The 18,521-nt window shown below is 48.6% G+C and overlaps 1 protein-coding gene and 1 long non-coding RNA gene across 3 annotated transcripts in view; one reads left to right on the top strand and one right to left on the bottom strand.

The window, feature by feature from the left end:
* The window catches only part of RILPL1 (Rab interacting lysosomal protein like 1), a 36,355-nt gene that overhangs the window by 13,222 nt on the left and 4,612 nt on the right, over positions 1 to 18,521 (top strand). For both annotated transcript variants that reach the window (XM_036921978.2, XM_057492527.1), the window contains 4 exons: positions 4,234 to 4,352; positions 4,983 to 5,204; positions 12,706 to 12,878; positions 14,552 to 14,644. In XM_036921978.2, coding sequence (XP_036777873.1) covers positions 4,234 to 4,352; positions 4,983 to 5,204; positions 12,706 to 12,878; positions 14,552 to 14,644 — 607 coding nt within the window. The remainder of the gene's footprint in view (positions 1 to 4,233; positions 4,353 to 4,982; positions 5,205 to 12,705; positions 12,879 to 14,551; positions 14,645 to 18,521) is intronic.
* LOC118930521 (uncharacterized) lies at positions 17,386 to 17,704 on the bottom strand. The gene is made up of 2 exons (XR_005032106.2): positions 17,518 to 17,704; positions 17,386 to 17,443 (listed from the first exon to the last, which is right to left on the bottom strand). It is a non-coding gene; the product is annotated as an uncharacterized LOC118930521 (long non-coding RNA).

Here is an 18,521-nt window from a genome sequence, read left to right as displayed (position 1 = left end):
GCCCCATTCTCAGAAACTCATCAGCTGGAGGGCAGTGATAGAAACTACTTGTTAGCACATGTGGAAACGAATTACAAGTTATCACAGCCATTGGACAAGAAGATAGGATGTGGAGCCATGCTCAAAGGCCTGGAAAAAATTCGTGGGCTCTGGACAGACAAGTCAGTCACCAGGAGAGGGGGAAAACTGACCACATAGCCATTTTCTGATGGGCAGCCTGGAACAACACTGTCCCCAAAATAGAAGGTGATATGTTAGAGGTTGCGGGGTAGAGGAGCCCACTGTACAGAGTGGGTTCCTTTCTCCTGTAGGGACACCAGTCTTTGGATTCAGGGCCCACCCTCCTCCAGCATGACTCATCTTAACAAATTGTATCTGCAAAGACCCTGTTTTCAAATAAGGTCACACTGAGGTTCCAGGTGGACATGATGTTTGCGGGATACTTCGCTGCAGTACACTTGCTGATGACGTGATGACTAGCCTGGGAGAGACAGTAGGCCATGGTTGCAAGAGTGTGGGCTTTGGCTAGACTGCCTGAGTTTGCATTGTGCCCTGCACTAGCCAGACAGCCCTGGGGCCTTGGGTAAATTAACTAGCTATTGTTTACCTCAGTTTCTTCGACTGCAAAATGGTGACAACAGGGGACCTAGTTCATAAGGTAAGGTATTCTGAGGATTAAATGAGCTAAATACCATTTAGATCAGATTCTTCCAGAAGGAGACCCTGAGACAAGGATTCCTGTGCAGGTGACTTATGGAGGGAGCACCCCCCCAGGGGGCTACTGGGGGAGTGGAGGAAGTAGGACAGGGGAAGGGGGCCCAGCAAGGGCATGATCTTTGATCTTGGAAAAGTGTGAGCTGTACCTCAGAGTTTCCTGTCCTTAGGCAAGGGGGCTGCAGTTTCATGTGGCCCCAGGTGCCTGGTCAGTAGCAAAAACACATTGAAGAGGGATGGGGGTGGACACACGGACCCCAGGGCGTCTGAGCACCAGCTTTGTCCCCTATAAGCACTTAGCCCAGCAGGCACTCCATAAACGCTAGCTGTCATCATCATCCTCCCTCATCCTCACCCCATTCTGGTGACACCTGGTCTGGGGTGCTGAGACCTGGATTGCAGCTCCCAAACGGCCACTAACTAGCAGTGAGATTTTGGGACAAGTGGCTCAGACTTTTCTTGTATAGATTAAGAGGTGCGGACGGTATGAGTTTCTGGGTGGTGATTGCTGTTTTGGTCTCTTAAAAACACCCTAACGTGTATATTGTAAAAGACTGAAACAAAGCTCAAGAAAACCTGGAAATTCCCTTTGCCTCATTGTCACTGCACTTGCCAGAGACAAAACCATCCCTTTCTAGGCATTTACACACATACTCCCTGTGTATTTTGTTTTTTATAAGCAAAAGCTGCTACAATGCTGACACTAGCAGGAACTATGTATTTTGTTGTTAAATAAAAAGGATTGTGCTGTTTGGAATGTCATTAGCCTTTTTGTTTTTTTTAATTTTTTACACGAATTAAAAAAATTGACGTAAAATTTATGAAATAACATCAGATTAACAGTTTTAGAGGGTACGAGTTCAGTGGCATTTAGTACATAATTTAATATATTTCCAACATTATGCAGCCACCACCTCTTTTTTAGTTCCAAAGCATTTTCACTACCCCCAAAAGAGACCCTGTGCCCATAGCAGTTATTCCCCTGTCCCTGCTCCCTCCAACTCAGCCTCAGGCATCTGCTAGTCTCCATTCGGGACATTTCATGTAAGTGGAGTCATAACAATATGTGGCCTTTTGTGTCTGGCTTCTGTCCCTTGCGTAGTGTTCACAAGGTTAATCACATTGTCGCATAGGTCAGTGCTTCCTTCCTCTTCATGGGCAGTTGGTATGCCATCGTTATGGACAGACCGTAATTTGTTTATCCATTTATTCCTGGATGGACATCTGGGCTCTTCTACCTCTTGGCCATTGTAAATAGCACTGCTGTGACTTTGTCACTTGCCTGTTTGACTTAACAGTGTATCTCAAGCTTTTAATCAGCTACCGAGTGTCCTACTGTGTGGAAGGCCCTTGTTTCTTTAGCTGTTTCCTTACTGGTTGGTGTTTGGATCATTGCTATTTTTGCGCCACTACAAACGTAGCTCATGTGGCCGACTTTGGACTTGCTTCTGCCTGTGTCTGCCTGAATGTGTCTTTAAGTCTTGATTCCAGGATCCTGAATTGCTGGGTGACTCAGTGATTGCTCAGAACTCTTCCAGCTTTTCACAATGTCTGTGAATCTATTAAAAACACTTAACCTTTTGATTTTTCAAAGCACTTTTGTAACTACTCTAGATCTTAGCAGCAACCTTTGCAGCAGGGAGGACTGGAATTTCCATTTTATGGATAAAATGACAGCTAACACTTAGAGACGCTTACTCTGTGCCAGGCTTGTTTTGAGCACCTCACATAGACTAACCCTGCCAACCTCCCAAGATCATCCCATCCCAGGTGGGGGGACTCCACAGGATCCTCATTTGTAAGGGAGAAAACAGGCCCAAGGTCAACAGCAGGTAAGGGGCAGAGCCAGGAATCTAGCTTCAGACCCCGAGCTCTCCACCATTTTGTTTTCCAGTCTCTCAGACTCACAGCCACTGGTGTCCATAAAGGTGAATGATGTAGCTAGGCCACTACAGATCCAGGTTCCTTCCTCCAGATTCACACCCCCCCACCCCCCACTTAGCTGTTCTTCCCACCTGATTTTTCCAGGGTGGACTTGTGCTCCCCCACCCCAACCCCTCCCCTACCACCGCAAGGATTAAAAGAGCTCTACCGTGTTGATGCTACTGGACAGGTGCTCAGAGAGCAAACAGGGAAGGCTTTTGTGGGTTTTTCACAGATTCTGCCTACCCTTAATTTCAGCCCTACCATGCACACATAGTTTCTCTTCTCAGGGCCTGGTAGATCTGGCCATGTGTCCCCTGAGTTCTGGGGGAAGGGACATGGGGGAGGTTTCTTGTTAGTGTGTGGCTGAGCTGGACCACTGCCACTCCCAGCATAGGCTACCTGGGGAACAAGGATTAGCTGTCAGGCCCAATGCCTGTGGAGGTAAATAATGATCCCCCAAAATATTAGGTCCTAATCCTGGAACCTGTGGATGTTACCTTATATGGTAAAATCTTTATAGATCAAGATCTTGAGATGAGGAGGTTATCATTGATTATCAAGTAGACCCTAAATGCAATCAAAGTGTCCTTGTAAGAGGGAGGCAGACAGAGATTCAACACAGAAGAGGAGAAGGCCATGTGACCACAAAGCAGAGACTGGAGTGATATGGCCACAAGCCAAGGAATACCAGCCACTACCAGAAGCTGGAAGAGACAAGGAACAAACTCTCCCTTGCAACATCTTGATTTTGGACTGATTTTGAACTTCCATCTTTGGGAACTATGAGAAAATTAAATTCTGCTGTTTTAAGCTACCAAATTTGTTACAGCAGCCTCATGAAACTAATACAATTCCCATCCTCAGAGTTCATTAATGCACCAGATCATTTAGCAAGCACCTACTGTATGCCAGGCACTGTGCTAGCTCAGGGGACATACCAGCAAAGAATTCAGGAAAAGCCTTGCCTCCCGGGGTTGACAGGATACTTGGGTGTGAAGGGCAGAGGGAACAGACAATGCATGAGTTAAGTAATAGACAACATCCCTTCAGCTGTATGCCAGGCATCATCTCCCATGCTTTGTGCTCATTAATCAAATCAGTCCTCACAACAGCTGTATGGGGAAACCCAGGCACAGAGTGGCCAGCCTGAAGCCTCACAGCTAATATATGGGAGAGCCACTGTTTGAGCCCCAAAGCCTACACTCTGAATCACTGTGCAGTGTTGTCTTCTACTGGTCGAAAGGGTGAACAAGACACTTAGTAATTGTAAAGAGTGCTGTGAAGGTAATGGACAGAGGGGGGCACTACTCTAGGGTGTTAGGGAAGGAAAGGCCTCTGTGAGGAGGTGATGTGGGAGCTGAGGCCTGAAAATGAGGGCAGCCACGCAGGGATGGGACGAGAGGGAATCACAATGGCAAATGTCCCAAGGCAGGATGGGCTTGGAGGCAAGCGGGACCGGAAGCAGGCACTGGGTGGGGTGAGACCAGAGATGGGGGAACGCAGGGGGTAGTTCCATCTCAGTTGGAAGCTGCTGGATAGGTCAAACAGGGAAGGAGGGGGACTCACCAGCTGGTCACGCTTGCTGCCCCCTAGGCATGTCAGAGCGTGAGCGGCAAGTGATGAAGAAGTTGAAGGAGGTGGTGGACAAGCAACGCGATGAGATCCGCGCCAAGGACAGGGAGCTCGGGCTGAAGAGTGAGGATGTGGAGGCTGTAAGTAACCTTGCATGAGCCCACCCCCATGCCCACTCTCCCAGCCAGAGGTGCCAGCGAGAAACTGGATTCTGCCTGCCCTCAGGAGGTTCCCTGTCTCCCCTTCCTCTCATGCCAAGGGCTCCCGGGGATGGGGACCTGCCCACAGTTGGGAGGCCGAACCCTGAGACAGCAGCTGAGTCTTTCCTGGAAGAGCAGGGGAAACGTGGTACAGAGGAGGTCCCGAGGCCCAGTCCGCCTTTGCTTTGACCCTGTGGCTTCCTCTCGTGTAGCCGCTTCATTCCCCTCTGAGCAGGCCGGCGTGCCCAGGCTGCTGCAGGAGCCCTACAGTGTCTCTGCCTGAGTTATAAAAGAGACGCCCTTTTCTCAAGGAATGTTATTTCCATCTGTTGGGATGTTATCATACTACACTAACAAGACGCTTATTTTCCATCTGTCATAAAATTATCAGAGTAAACATACAAATTGCCCATCTCGAGCATCAACAGATTATGATAATATGAACAGATTTCAGACAAATCAAGATGTCTGCAGTAGGAATGGCTCCCCTGTAGACGGTTTGCCCTTGTGCAGTGTGTGGCCTGAGCTGCTATGCAGTGGCCCCGTACGACCACCTTCCTGTGTTCCCAGCTGCAGCAGCAGCAGGTACGGCTGATGAAGATCAACCATGACCTCCGGCACCGCGTCACAGTGGTGGAGGCCCAGGGGAAGGCCCTGATTGAGCAGAAGGTGGAACTAGAGGCAGACCTGCAAACCAAGGAGCAGGAGATGGGCAGCCTGCGGGCGGAGCTGGGAAAGCTGCGAGAGAGGCTGCAGGGTGAACTCAGCCAGAACGGGCAGGAGGAGCCTGAGGTGAGTGGGAAGCTCTACCGCCTTTTGCGGGGTAAGTCTGCAGGCTAGCTCAGGGTGGGCAAGGCTGCCTTGTTCTCCCCTTACATTTAAGGGAAGAGGAACCTGATGGAGGAACTTAGGGTGCAGCATGAACCCTAGAACCAGTTTTGGTTTAGATCGAGCCTGGTACTTACTACCTCCAGGGCCTTGGATGAATTTACTTGGCCTCTCTGTGCCTGAGTTTTCTCATCTCTAACATGGGAATAATAATAATAACCGTATTTAGCCCCAGGTTGTTTCCCATGAGAATTACATGAATTATTTCATTTAAAGTGTTAGCTTTTTTTGTTTTGACCATGATGGCTTGACGGAGCCAAAAAGGCTTCCCAAAGGAGGTGATGGAGAGAATGAATGACAGTAAATTAGGTGAAGTGGGAGTGAGTTCCAGGCAGGGGGAATAGTATGTGCAAAGGCCCTGTGCAGAAAAAATTGCAGTACAGTTGAGGAAGTATAAAGAGACAAGGGTAGCTGGTTTGCAGTGTGAGGGGGTGGGAGAGGGCCTGAGTGAAGCTGAGAGATAGGGAGGGGCCAGGCCTGCAGACCAGGTAAGCCATAGAGTAGGGTTGGGTCTTTTATCTGAGAATACTGTACTGGGTGCTATGGAGGTTCAAGGAGCTCACAGCCCAGTGCAAGAAATAGATTTAAAACCAGCAGCCACAGTTAAGGCAGGAGGCGATTGTCATAGTGATGAGAGATTGTGTCCACTTCCCTAGAAGCAGAGCCTGAGAAAAGTAAAATGGGCAGGTGATCCCAAGATCAGAGGAACAAGACTGGAAAGGAGGAAAAGTGAATTTGAGATGTGTCTTTGAGGTCACATTCTGAGCTCAGTCATCTGGGACCTCTGAGAAGCACATAGAAAACCTCCCAGAACCATCTTTTTTGGAAGAGGAAGGCTTGGAACATTTATCCACAAGCACCTGCCCCCATTAGCTAAGGCTAGCCCTCCGGGCATGCTATCATACTGACTCCTGGGCAGCTACTGGGGCAAAAATGGAAAGACAGCCAGTGTGTGCTTATGGTGGGACCCTGTCCACCTGGGTGGAACTGCACCACAGCTGCAGCTAAATCTGGGTAGGCCCAGGGCTGTGACATGGGGTAGCAGAGGTATGGCCATATAGATGTGCCCCTGTAGTGTGTCAGGAACACAGAGATAGGGCAATTAATCCTGATGGGCGTGGCATGGATTTTGATGGAAGAGCTGTTCTTCAGCTGGGTGTCAGTGTAATAACGCTAAGAAGGTCCATATGCTGTCTCAGAAAAGTGTAGAGAGCTGCTAGAGTAAAGCTCAGGGCTTGCTCTTCCTTCCAACAAACACTTATTGATAGCTTCAGGCTTGTAGGCACTGTGCTAGCCTCCTGGGTTATGGTGAGGGAGGTGAGACAGAGGAGCTTACCGTCAGGTGGGCTCAAATCCCAGACCAGTCATTAGGTATCTTGTGAATTCAGGCCAGGTACTTCTAGGTTCTCTGAAGGCCAGGAACTTGGGGCACAGCTGTTGTCTATACTGCCAGAGTTTACACAGAATTTGCACAAAACTCTGAGTAGTGAGGGATGTGGATCCCTCTGCAGAGTTTGGGCAGGGGAGTGACAGGATCAGCTTTATGAGTTTATGGAGGACAGTTTGAACAGGGAAGGAGCTGATGGCAGACAGGGCTGTCAGGAGCCCTTGGCAGTAATTAAGGCAAGAAAAATGAGGGCTAGACCAAATCTTTAGCAGTGGGATGAAGAGGAGGAGGCAGATGCCAAAGACAGTCACTGGGTGAAGCTTGGGGTTGGCATCCCCTCCTGTCCCAGCCTCCTGCCAACCTCCTGGGCCTCTGAGAGCTCAGGCCTGTCTCCCCTGGTCCAAACCTGGGTCCAGAGGCCATCACCCCAGCCACAAGACTCCAAGCCCTGTTCCAGATCTCTTCAGCGATGAGAACAGGACATTTCACATGCCCTTGGCCCTGCTGCCTGTTGGTTTCAGTTTCCCTTTTTGGCAACAAGGGGGCAGAACAGAAATGGTAGAGTAAAATTGGGTGGTAGTTATGACTAACCTCTGAGCTTCTTTACAGCGTCTGTGCCCAAACTCAGGGTGTCTTTGCTGGGTTTGACTTTGACCCTCAGAGCTAGATAGAGTTCAGAATGCTTGGCATTCACACAAGAAGCCTCACATTGTGGTGGCCTCAGCACCTGCTGCGGTGTGACTGGGGGTTCCTCCATCTCTTTAGTGGTCAGATTCCTATCTGACAAATGAGGGGGATAAACTTGACTCTATACAGCAAATCCAGTAGTTATTGTGGCTGGGGTAGAGGGCCACAGGGCCAGAGGAGGGCACAGTGAATCCCGAGTTGAGAGGCGAGGGCGTTGCAGGCCTTTAGGGTGTTGGGGCGGTCTTGTGGGTTGTGTAGGATGTCCAGGGTGGAATGTGGGGCAGGCCATTCCAGGCAGGAGGAACAGCATGAGCCAGACTGGAGAACAAGCAGGGTGTGCCTCGGGTAATGGGCTAGTCCTGGTGCAGGATTGGTGAGGGGACACAGGAGCCATGGAGGGGTCCAGAGCTGGAGAGGAATCAGTTCTCATCATTGCCTTGGTTCTTCTGATTTTCCTCCTTGATTTATATATATGAATGATCGTTTCTGAGCTGTATCACTGTCATTTCAGTGTCATTCCAGGAGACAAGGCTTCTTACATATTTTTTTTTTGGTATCATTAATATACAATTATATGAACAACATGGTGGTTACTAGATTCCCTGCATTATCAAGTCCCCCCCACATACCCCATTACAGTCACTGTCCATCAGCATAGTAAGATGCTATGGAGTCACTACTGGTCTTCTCTGGGCTATAGTGCCTTCCCCGTGCCCCCCTACTACATTATGTGTGCTAATCGTATGCCCCTTATTCCCCTTATCCCTCCCTTTCCACCTGCCCCCCACCCAGTCCCTTTCCCTTTGGCAACTGCTAGTCCATTCTTGGGTTCTGTGGGTCTGCTGCTGGGTTTTTTTTGTTTTTTTTAAAGAGTTAAAATTTTGTAATTTTATAAAACAGTATCATGTAAACACTTTCATAAACTGGTAAATATACATGAACTTTTTGTCATTTGGTTATTAGATATTTTAAGTGTTTCAACAAACTTACCTACTATCAAAATATTAAACCCTAAAAATATATATTTAGAAAATGAAATCATGCTGTACCATCCATCTATATGATCCTCTCATCTTGACCCACAGATACTCATTATAAATAGATCAATGCACATTTTCCGAAAGTACTCCTCTTCAGGTAATGTGATTACTAATCTACAATTACATGAAGAACGTTATGGTTACTAGACTCCCCTTTCACCAAGTCCCCCCAACAAACCCCATTACAGTCACTGTCCATCAGCGTAGTAAGATGCTGTAGACTCACTACTTGTCTTCTCTGTGTTGCACAGCCCTCCCTATGTCCCCCCCACATTATACATGCTAATCGTAATACTCCCTTTCTTTTTTCCCCACCCTTATCCCTCCCTTCCCTCCCATCCTCCCCAGTCCCTTTCCCTTTGGTAACTGTTAGTCCATTCTTGGGTTCTGTGATTCTGCTGCTGTTTTGTTCCTTCAGTTTTTCTTTGTTCTTATACTCCACAGATGAGTGAAATCATTTGGTATTTGTCTTTCTCTGCCTGGCTTATTTCACTGAGCATAATACCCTCTGGCTCCATCCATGGCTTCTTACATATTTTTATACCATGTTTATTGAGATAGAATTTGTGTACATTATAATTCAGACATTTAAAGTGTACTGTTCAGTGGTTTTTAGGATATTCACTATACAGTACAGTCATCACCACTATCTAGAACATTTCTGTTACCCCAGAAAGAAACCCCATACTCAGCAGTCTCCCCTGCAATTCTGTCTCCCCCAGCCTCTGGCCACCGCCAATCTGCTTTCTATCTCTGTGCATTTGCCTATTCTGGAGTTTCATGTCGATGGAATCCTAGAACATGTGATCCTGACTGGCTTCTTCACTAAGCATGTTTTCTAATTTATCTAGCCCCTCACTTGTTAACAGAAGATTTTCCTGCCTTCCAAAGATGTATAAACTCTTAAGAAAATTAGGTGGGATTCTTGTCTGAAGGGCTTTATATAAAATCAGAAAGAAAACTGTAGAGTTACTAGTTATCTACTCAATGTCTGCCTTACAAGTTCTGATCTCTTAGTAAGTTGGGTTTCTTTTAAGTGCACAGGGAAGGCAGACAGAGGCCTGGTGGCTATAGCATGTGAAGCGGGTTTCTGGGCTGAATTGGTGCATGGTAGGCCTGGAGATACAGGATGACCTGAGCACAGTTGTCACCCTAGGCTGGGCCAGGGGCCACAGGAGCATGGGAAATGGTCTGGATGTGCCCAGGCAGCGGGATGCAGGCCCTGGAGGCCAGGCCTCAGTGTTGCAGGTCCTGAGAGGATGTTTCCTCCATAAGGCCTCTCTGGACAGGCCCCAGTAATTAACAACTAGTCTCTTGGGCCTCCCTGGGGAATAGCTAGGGCCTTAGAGCATCTCCTTCAAGCTGTGCCTAAAGTGCCTCCAGGGACCAGCAGACAGTCATGGATAACCCGAGCCACCTCCCGCCCCTGGTGGAGTAAGCGTAGCAGGCCGTGCCGGTTAGGCCCACTGCGGTGTGGGAAGAGCCTCTGTGGTCTCTCTCAGTCTGGACGGGTGATCCTGGGCTGTCCGAGGTGCTGTTGCCCTGCCTGGTGGCCTCTGGGAAAGCTGGAGCCACAAGCTTCCCCTCTCAACTTTCAGGCCATCGTCCTGGAAGTCAGGACTTTTTGCAAAGCTGTCTGAAAACCCCAGAAGTTGAGAGGATCACTTCGCTCCCCCAACAGAAGAGCCATCCCTTCTCCAGAAGAAAATACCTCAGGTTCTGAGGAAGCCCTGGGGGTCTTGGGTGCTCACAGCCTTTGGGGTGATTAACATGGTTAACATGGGCAGACAAGAGAAGGGAACTAGCATTAGTGAGTGCCTGCTGTATACCAGGCGCTTGCTATATGTGGTCTCCAGGGTAGAGGACCCCATCCAGGAATGTGGCTCTGCAGAAGGAGCTGGACCCTGAGGATGTGCCCCTCTGAAGGTACGACATCCACAGACGCAGAGAGTGCCTTCCAGTGATCAAAGTCATCAACCAGGGGACTTGACTAACCCCCTCCACTTCTCTTACTTACTAACACTATAGCTAAATCTAAGAACACTGACCCTTTATTCCTATTAAATCAACTGCTATCCTCATTACAAAATCTTCAACCAGTATTAACAGAATCCACAATATATCTCCCATAAAATTCAAACAAATCTCAAAGCCTCTCCCCCAAATCAGTACTCTATAAATAAAAAAGCCTTTCAAAACAGTAAACCCATAATAGCAAATTATAAAGTGCAAAACCTCATTTTTCCTCACACTAATCCCTATAATACCCATTTTACCTCTTAAAAAGCCCAGTGGACAGGAATAGAAATTTATCCAGGACCTCCAAACAATAAATAATGCTATCATCCCTCAACACCCCGTTATACCCCACTCCCCTGCTCTACTGACGTCCATTGCCAGACCTTTCCTCCTCTAGTTCCTGAGTGGGAAGAGGCCCCCCTCCCTTGCCCAGATGGTTTGGGGGGCAATATTTGTCAGATTTCAGTTTCCTGCTGCTCTGTGCTGACTCCTGGTCAGACCGCTTCCCCACCCACACTTGCCTGCTGTCTCTCCTGTCACCTGATCTGCCGTGGTGGATGGTGTCTCCTTTCAAGTGTCCTGTCCCAGAACAGCCCGTCCAGTCTTCCCCAGGACGTGCAGCATCTCATCTTCTGGAGGCCTTCAACATCCTGGCCTTGCATCACCTGCCTAGGCTGGGCCCTTTTCTTCCTGTAACACTGTGGGGTTTTCTTGGGGGTGGGGTGGGCAAGGGTCTATTTCAATCCTTCCTTCCCCCCTTCCAGAGCTTTCCCATGTTGTCTTGAGCTTTTGTCCACTCCTTCTAGTCGGTCATGAGATGTTGGTAGCCTGGAGAGCACAGGCCACCTGCAGTTCTGGCTGGCTGGGTTGGAGGCCTCCTCTTGCAAAACAACTTCCTTGCTATCAAAAAAATGGAAAAGAAAACCAAGTGTTGGCGAGGATGTGGAGAAGGTAGAACCCTCCCCCACTGCTAGCAGGAATGTAAAGTGGGGCAGGCCCTGTGGAAGACAGTTTGGTAGGTCCTCAAAAAGTTAAAACTGAGAGTGACCCTCTGACCAGTCCCACTTTACGGTGTAGACCCAAGAGAACTGAAATCCAGAGCTCAGGCCCGTGTGCATGCATGTTCACAGCAGCCCCATTCAGGGTGGGGCTAGAGACAACGCAGGTGCCCATCAGTGGATAAAAGGGTAAACAAAATGTTGTCTCTCCATGAAGTGGAGTATGATTCAGCCATAAAAGGAATGAAGCCCTGACACACACTCCAACATGGATGCACCTTGGGGACATTGTGCTGAGTGAGAGAAGCCAGACACGAAAGGCACCATTGTTTGATTCCATTTATTTGAAATGTCCAGAAAAGGCAAATCTGTAGAGATGGAGAGAGATTGGTTGCCTGGGCTGGGAGTGGTGGGAATGGGGAGTGAGTGCTAATGGGTTCGGGGTCTCCTTTTGGGGGGATGAAAATGTTTTGGAACTAGACAGAGGTGGTGGCTGTACACCATTGTCAATGAATTGTATATTTTAAAATGGCAAATTTCATGTTAAGTGTATTTTACCATAATTTTAAAAACCAGCTCCTTGTTAGGGACGGGGGGGGAGGACAGGGTTTGGGTCCGGCCTGTAGCAGGTGACTTGGCATGCTAGGATCCATCCAGTGACCTTCATTGAAGAGAAACACCCTGCGTATGATGTCCCTCTCCCCCTCCTCCCTGATGGGGCACCCACTGAGCTCAGGGACCAGGTGCCCAAGCCCCTGGCAAGGAAGGGGCTTGACCAGAAGGCCAGTAACAAATGCGAAAATGTGTATCACTTAGTGTCAGATGAAAAAGCAGTAGGGAATTATGCGTAGGCTCTGATTCCAAAAACTTTGGCCAAATTAGCAGGGGTCTTAGTAAGACTATGAGGAGACAATGTGGGGAAGGGAAAGCAGGCAGACTGATAAGGGTGGTGGCACTGAGGCACACTGTTTCCTCTCCTTGGACACCTCTTCCCGTTACTTGTAATAAACCCCTGAGTCAGGTGGGGAGGCGCTAGGACTGCGGGTCTGGCTTTGAGAAGGCAAACAATGAACAGGTGGCTGCTGGCTTTCATCTCCAGAGGGATGGCTGACTGCACAGAACGTGAGCAGAGGCCGCCCGCAAGTTCTTAAAATAGCGCCCTCAGCAAGCTGCTAAGGCCCTGGGAAGGTGGGAAATTCGGGCTCTGGCACGATGCGGAGTGGGTGCTGATGGTGGCCGCCAGGAATTCATTAGCAGCATCTTGCCTCCTCCAGACGGAGCCAGGAGAGGAGGAGTGTGTCTCAGAGGCAGAGAAGGTGGCCATGGATCTCAAGGACCCCAACCGCCCCCGATTCACACTGCAGGAGCTGCGGGACGTGCTGCACGAAAGGAACGAGCTCAAGTCCAAGGTGTTTTTATTGCAGGAGGAGCTGGCATACTATAAGAGGTGCGTGTCCGTGAGCTCCCAAGCTGGCTCCTTTCTGGGGTCGTGCAGTTTGGGGATGGTTAGTTCCTGGAAGACAAGGATTGCATCTTTATCATCTTGTAAGTGGCCTGAAGCACTTACAAGCTCGCAGTCCCTTTCTGAAACTCTTGGGGCCAGCTGCAGTTTATAATTGAGAACTTCCCAGCTGTTCAAAAGGAATATTACCATACTAGGTACTGCCTTGGTATAGCACCAGCAAGGTCTGGGGCAGCTCCCCAAAATCAAACACATTAATATTTTTGTGGTGAAAGAGAAAAACGTTCATACTAAAATTCAGTCCATGACCAATGAACTCTTTGCACATAATAGAGCTGCACTGTCCAGATATGGTAGCTGGTAGCCATGTGGCTATTCAAATTTAAATTTAAATGAGTTAAATTAAAATTTAAAGTTCAGTTCCTCAGTTGCAGTCGCGACTTTTCAAGTGCTCAGTTGGCACTTGTGGCTAATGACTGACATATTGGACAACACAGAGAGGGTATATTTGCATCATCGTGGAACGGTCTGTGGACAGTGCTGCTCCTGTCCTAGACCCCGTCTCGTACCATGCCACCTCATACTTGTTCAGCTTTGTACACACTGCCCTTCAGGTGGTTCCTCAAAACACACCACACTTGTTTCTACCTCAGGACCTTTGTACATGGTGCTCCTGCAGCTGGGAAACCATTCCCCTTGGCTCTTACCATGGTTGACTCCTGGTCATTCAGGGTTCAGGTCAGATGTCACCTTCTCAGAAAGGCCTTCTTTCCCCACTACCACCCATTCAGAAGAGTACCTGGTGCCAGTCACTGTCACTTTGCCAAGGTTTACTTTCTTCAGGGCCCTTTTTACATTCTCACATGAGTCCTGTTCATTAATGTGCTACTTTATCGTCTGTTTCCATACCGAACTGTAACCACATGAAACCAGAAGCCTTATTTGTCTTGTTCATGGCTAAGTTCCCAACACTGAGAACAGAGCGTAGCACAGAATAGATGCACAGAATATATATTGAATGGAAAGCTGGAAAGAAAGACAGATGCACCAGATGTGGTCCCTGCTCCAAGAGGGAAGATAAGAAATGTATAGAAAATATAATACCACACATTTTTATAAGAAAACTATAGATGCTGTGTGCACTGGCTCTTCAAAGAAGGTAGAGACCACTTGGGGATGGGGTGGAAATCAGGAAGGCTTCATGGAGGAGGTGGTATTTGATGCCTTCCCTAAAGGATAAGGTACCATTCAGGTATGGGAGATGTTGTGGGGTGGATGATGTATTCCAAATGGAAGAAACCACAAAGGTATGGGGACAAGCATTTGGCAAGACAGGAAACAGGAAATTCTATTGGGCTTGAATCTTCAAAGAAAATTGAAAATTGAGATGTGGGTTCCTTTTCCTAAAATTCCTCACATTTGACCAACAGGTACCTGTCCACTGCCTCCAAGGCTAACCCTTCCTCTTAAGCAGCCACGCCCATCGCTTAGAGTCCAGCCCCCTAGGCAGAGAGATTATTGGGGCAGAGGCCACTGTTACCGCCTCACTCCCCTGAAAAAGTACAAGTCCTCCCAGACTATCAGACAGTACCCTTCTGGAACTTTCCAGCTCTCAGGGAATTTTTTACTTTTATCTCACACCTCTCAACTTCTTCCAGTGAAGAGATAGAAGAGGAAAACCGAATACCCCAACCTGCACCCATCGTTCACCAGAGAATGTCCCCCCAGCCGGAGTCTGGGATCAAACGACTGTAAGTGATGTGCTTCAGGAGTGTGGGGCTGCTCGCTCACGACTGACCTGGTGGTTCCAGGGCCTCTCACTTCTGGGCACCTGCTCCAGGGCCAAGCTTATCACTAAGCACCTGCTGAGTTGGACCTCACCCTGGAGCATTTTGGGCCTGGCCCTTGACTCTGAGTTCACCTCTGTACCTGAGTGTTGCTATCCACCTGGGGTCCCTAGGCAGAGAGGTTCGGGGAAGCCTGAGAGGTGGGCAGGGGGTGGGGCCTGTGGCTGATGCTCAGGGCTTGCTTGAGTGTATCAGGTGGGGTGTGTCTCTGGGCAGCAAATAACACTGGTTAGGGAGATTCACAAATCTTAAGGGCTTGAAACCCCAGCTCTGAGATGTCTGGAATGGGCCCAGGTCCACCCCATCTTTGTGTTTTTGTGATAATTCATCCACCAACCCCTCCTGTCCATTAAGTACTTACTGTTGCCTAATATATACAGTCAGGACCGGTTGCAGGAGAACTAGGAACCTAGTTTTGCCCTCAACTAGACTTCAGGCTACATTAGTGGTTCTTGGTGTCAGAAGACCCCTTTGAGATTCTCAATTAGTGAGATGAGAGTTTGCAGATCTTTTCCTTGGGAAAAGAAAAAAAATACACAGTCTTGCATATAATTTCTGGTTCATTGACCTCTGTAGCCCTTCAGATAAAGGGGTAAAACCTCGGGTCAAATTACTTAATATCTCCTAAGAACATACTGTGGGCCAGGTGCTGCCCATACAGAATCTCAGAGTCCTCACCATAGCCCTGGAGTGTCGGGCTGCTCACTCACTACTGACCTGAGATGAAAGCACTGAAGTTCCCATTTACAGTTAAGGAAATAGGCAGCTGCTTAGGGTCACTCAGGTAGTAAAAGGCAGAGCCAGTGTTCTTTGCCATATTTTACTCTTTGCAGGAGGGCCTCAGGCTCACACTGTTGTCTTGCAGTTTGTAATCCCCCCAGGAGGGTCTTCCTAGCTCTTCACCTTCCAGCTGTCCCCAAGGTTTATTACAGAAGAGGTGGGTTCTTTCCCTCAAGCCCCAGCGAAAGTTTTATGGGTTGAAAAGCCACCAGAGTAAGTGGGGAGAGGAATTAGGGTGTTAACTCAGATGCATCAACCCTGTAAGTCCCATTATGTTTGGAAACTCCTGGCTGGTTCTCTTCACATGAATTGGTAAGTTTGCTCCGCATTGGTGAATGGAAATGGCTCCAAAATGTGTGTAGCCTTGTAACTGCTGGACCCTCCAGTCTTGGAAAGGGTGGCTTGTTCAGATTCTGGGCCCTAGTGGCCAAGGGAAAAGCTAGCTGCCCTTTGGAATGTGTGGGTTAGCATGGGGCTTTTTTCCAAGCCTCTCTTGCCAGCTTCACTTTGCATATTTGCTTGGCCTTTGATCTCTGCTGAATTTGGAAGGGGGTATGGTCCCCAGTTCAGGTTTGGTATAAATTTTTCCTAGGGGTGCAGGTTAGAACCATAAAGGCTTCCTCCCAACCACAACACTGTTTTGGCCACGTATTAGTAATCTTCCATTGGCAATTGAAACTCAACTCAAGGTAACTTAAGAAGAAGAAAGAAAAACTGTTGGCCAAGTAGCCAGAAATTCCCAAGTCACCGCTGGATCCAGGCCTTGCCATCAGGGCTCTGTCTCATGCCCTCCATCTCTGACAGTTTCCTTTCTGTGGGGGGTGGCAGTGTGCTGCCTTCAGCTCAAGCTTCCACTTTGTCTGAAACTCCGGTGGCACAGAAGTTGCAAAGCTGGGTCGCAGTGTGCCTGGGCCACACGGCCACCCTTTGGGCCATCAGGGCAGCGCATCGCATCCTCCCATGTGGGTCTCTCATTCTCATGCTTGAATTTACAGTAGCTTTAACTCCACCGTTACCATGCACTGAAATTAGGGGAAAGATAGGCCCCGAGCAAGGTCAGAGTGCTAGGCCAACAGAAGCCTCATCTTGGGGCTGAGTGAACCCTTCGGTCTGGAGTCTGTGATGTGCTCAGTACCAGGAATGCCTCTTATCTTGGTTAGGGTTTCTCATCCAGGGCTTGGTAAGAAGTGGGATGCCTTCTCTTAAGTCTGATCCACCCCCAGGTAAGGATGAGCGGAATAGATCTTGGGTTTTGGGGTAAAACCTGGGGAACCTGAGAAAGAGTTTACGAGCCCCTCCCACCCAGTCCCTCCCTGGGCTGGGGGAGGGGCGAGACCAGGTGACCAGCCTCTCCTTCCTCCCGTTCTTTCCTGGGTCCTAAAAATCAGACCTTCCTAGTAGCATCTTCACTCTGCTGCCTTAGCAGGGCCTCAAGCACTGGGATTCCAGGTCTCAGGGTTACAAGCATGCCTCCTGAAGCTGGGCTGTTCTGACTTTGTAGTTTTCCATTCCAGTCCCCTTTTCTCTAAAACAGGTAATTAAGTGTTGACTTTTTCAAATCTCAAACTGAATAAAATCCAGAGGAAAGTTCTCAAGATTAGTCAACAATCTTCTTTCCATCAGTTCTTCTACCTACACCTAGGTAGGTTGTGGTATCTGATCCTCTTTTCCAGGTAGTTCCAGAAATGACCCTGGGGCCCCATTTTCGAAACCTTTTTCCTCTTTAGTGTGGCCCCCAGTTGCTCAGCAAGACCTGGGTCTCAGTCTGGCAGGAGAAGCATCTGGAATTGTTAGGGGAGCGTTGTGTATTTTCCTCCGTTCTTGTCCCCACCGCAACAAAGAATTGAAGGGCAGAGACACAGTAGTGAAGCAGAGTAAAAGTTTTATTTAAAGTTACTTAAAGAGAGAGAAAGTGCAGGCGACCTCAGAGAGAGGAGCTCACTGAAAGGCTGGGAAAGAGTTTTATTGAAGTCATGCACTTAGAAAGTGCAGGCAACCTCAGAGAGAGGAGCCTTTAAGGGTTTAGGGTCTGGGGTTTTATAGGCGGTTGAGGACTTTCAGGAATGCGACAAAGGGCCAGGTGCGGACTGGCCAGATTGTCCCAGGATGTTCAACTTTGCTAAGAAATTAAGTTTTTTTCTGTTTTTTTTTAACTTAACATAAGAATATACTGCTTTGATTCCTTTCCAGGATATCAGCTTCTGTCTGGAAGCATATCAATCAAGACTGTCTGCCCTGCCTCCAAAGGTGGGCTGAGCCACTGTCCGTTTGATTAAAATGCAATCTTAGCTTTAAGATAGAACTCTTCCTGAATAAGCTGGGCCCTTCAGCAGGTGCTAAAGTGAATCTTACAATGGTATGTTCTAACTGACACAGTGAAAACACAGGCTATGCTGAGGTACTTTTCTTTATCTGGGGAGTATTCAAACTTCTAGGCCAAGTTGCTCCTGGCCTTCTGAGCTTTCTATTTTTAGCTGGTTAACTCTTTTGAGTCCCTTCTAGTGGGCTCTACTGGCCCTATTCTCTTCCCATCCCATTCATTTCTGTTTCCCTGCCTAACAGAATCAGGGAGCCAGAGAGACAGACAGACTGAAAGAGAGAGAAAATCACACTCTCCTGTCCATGGAGGGCAGGTGGCTAATCCGTGCCACCCTGGCCTTCTAGGGGATAGCTGCATCTGAACAAAACACTGGTTGCCTTTGTCCACCTCGTCTGCTGGCTGGAAGCTGCATCACTGTAGCCCAAGAGCCCAGATCCTCAGGCAGGGAAGGGCCTCTCTTAAGAGGGTTCCACACCTCTCCCCCTTTCCATCCTTCACTCCTTTGCCCCCATCTGGGCCTGTCTGGTCCCTTTGTCCTTGCTTTTGTGGAGTATCAGTCACATAGCCTCTTGATTGCAACTCACTGCTACTTCCCAGCTCAGCTTTCTGCTCTGGACCAGGTTTCCCCACCCACCGACAAGTAAGCGTTAACTACCACAGAGATTTGAAAGGGCTTCACTG

This window comes from Manis pentadactyla, chromosome 14, assembly GCF_030020395.1.
Source record: "Manis pentadactyla isolate mManPen7 chromosome 14, mManPen7.hap1, whole genome shotgun sequence".
Taxonomy (NCBI): domain Eukaryota; kingdom Metazoa; phylum Chordata; class Mammalia; order Pholidota; family Manidae; genus Manis; species Manis pentadactyla.
The sequence above is the reverse complement of the archived record's forward strand: the minus strand, read 5'-3'. Positions and strand labels throughout refer to the sequence as shown.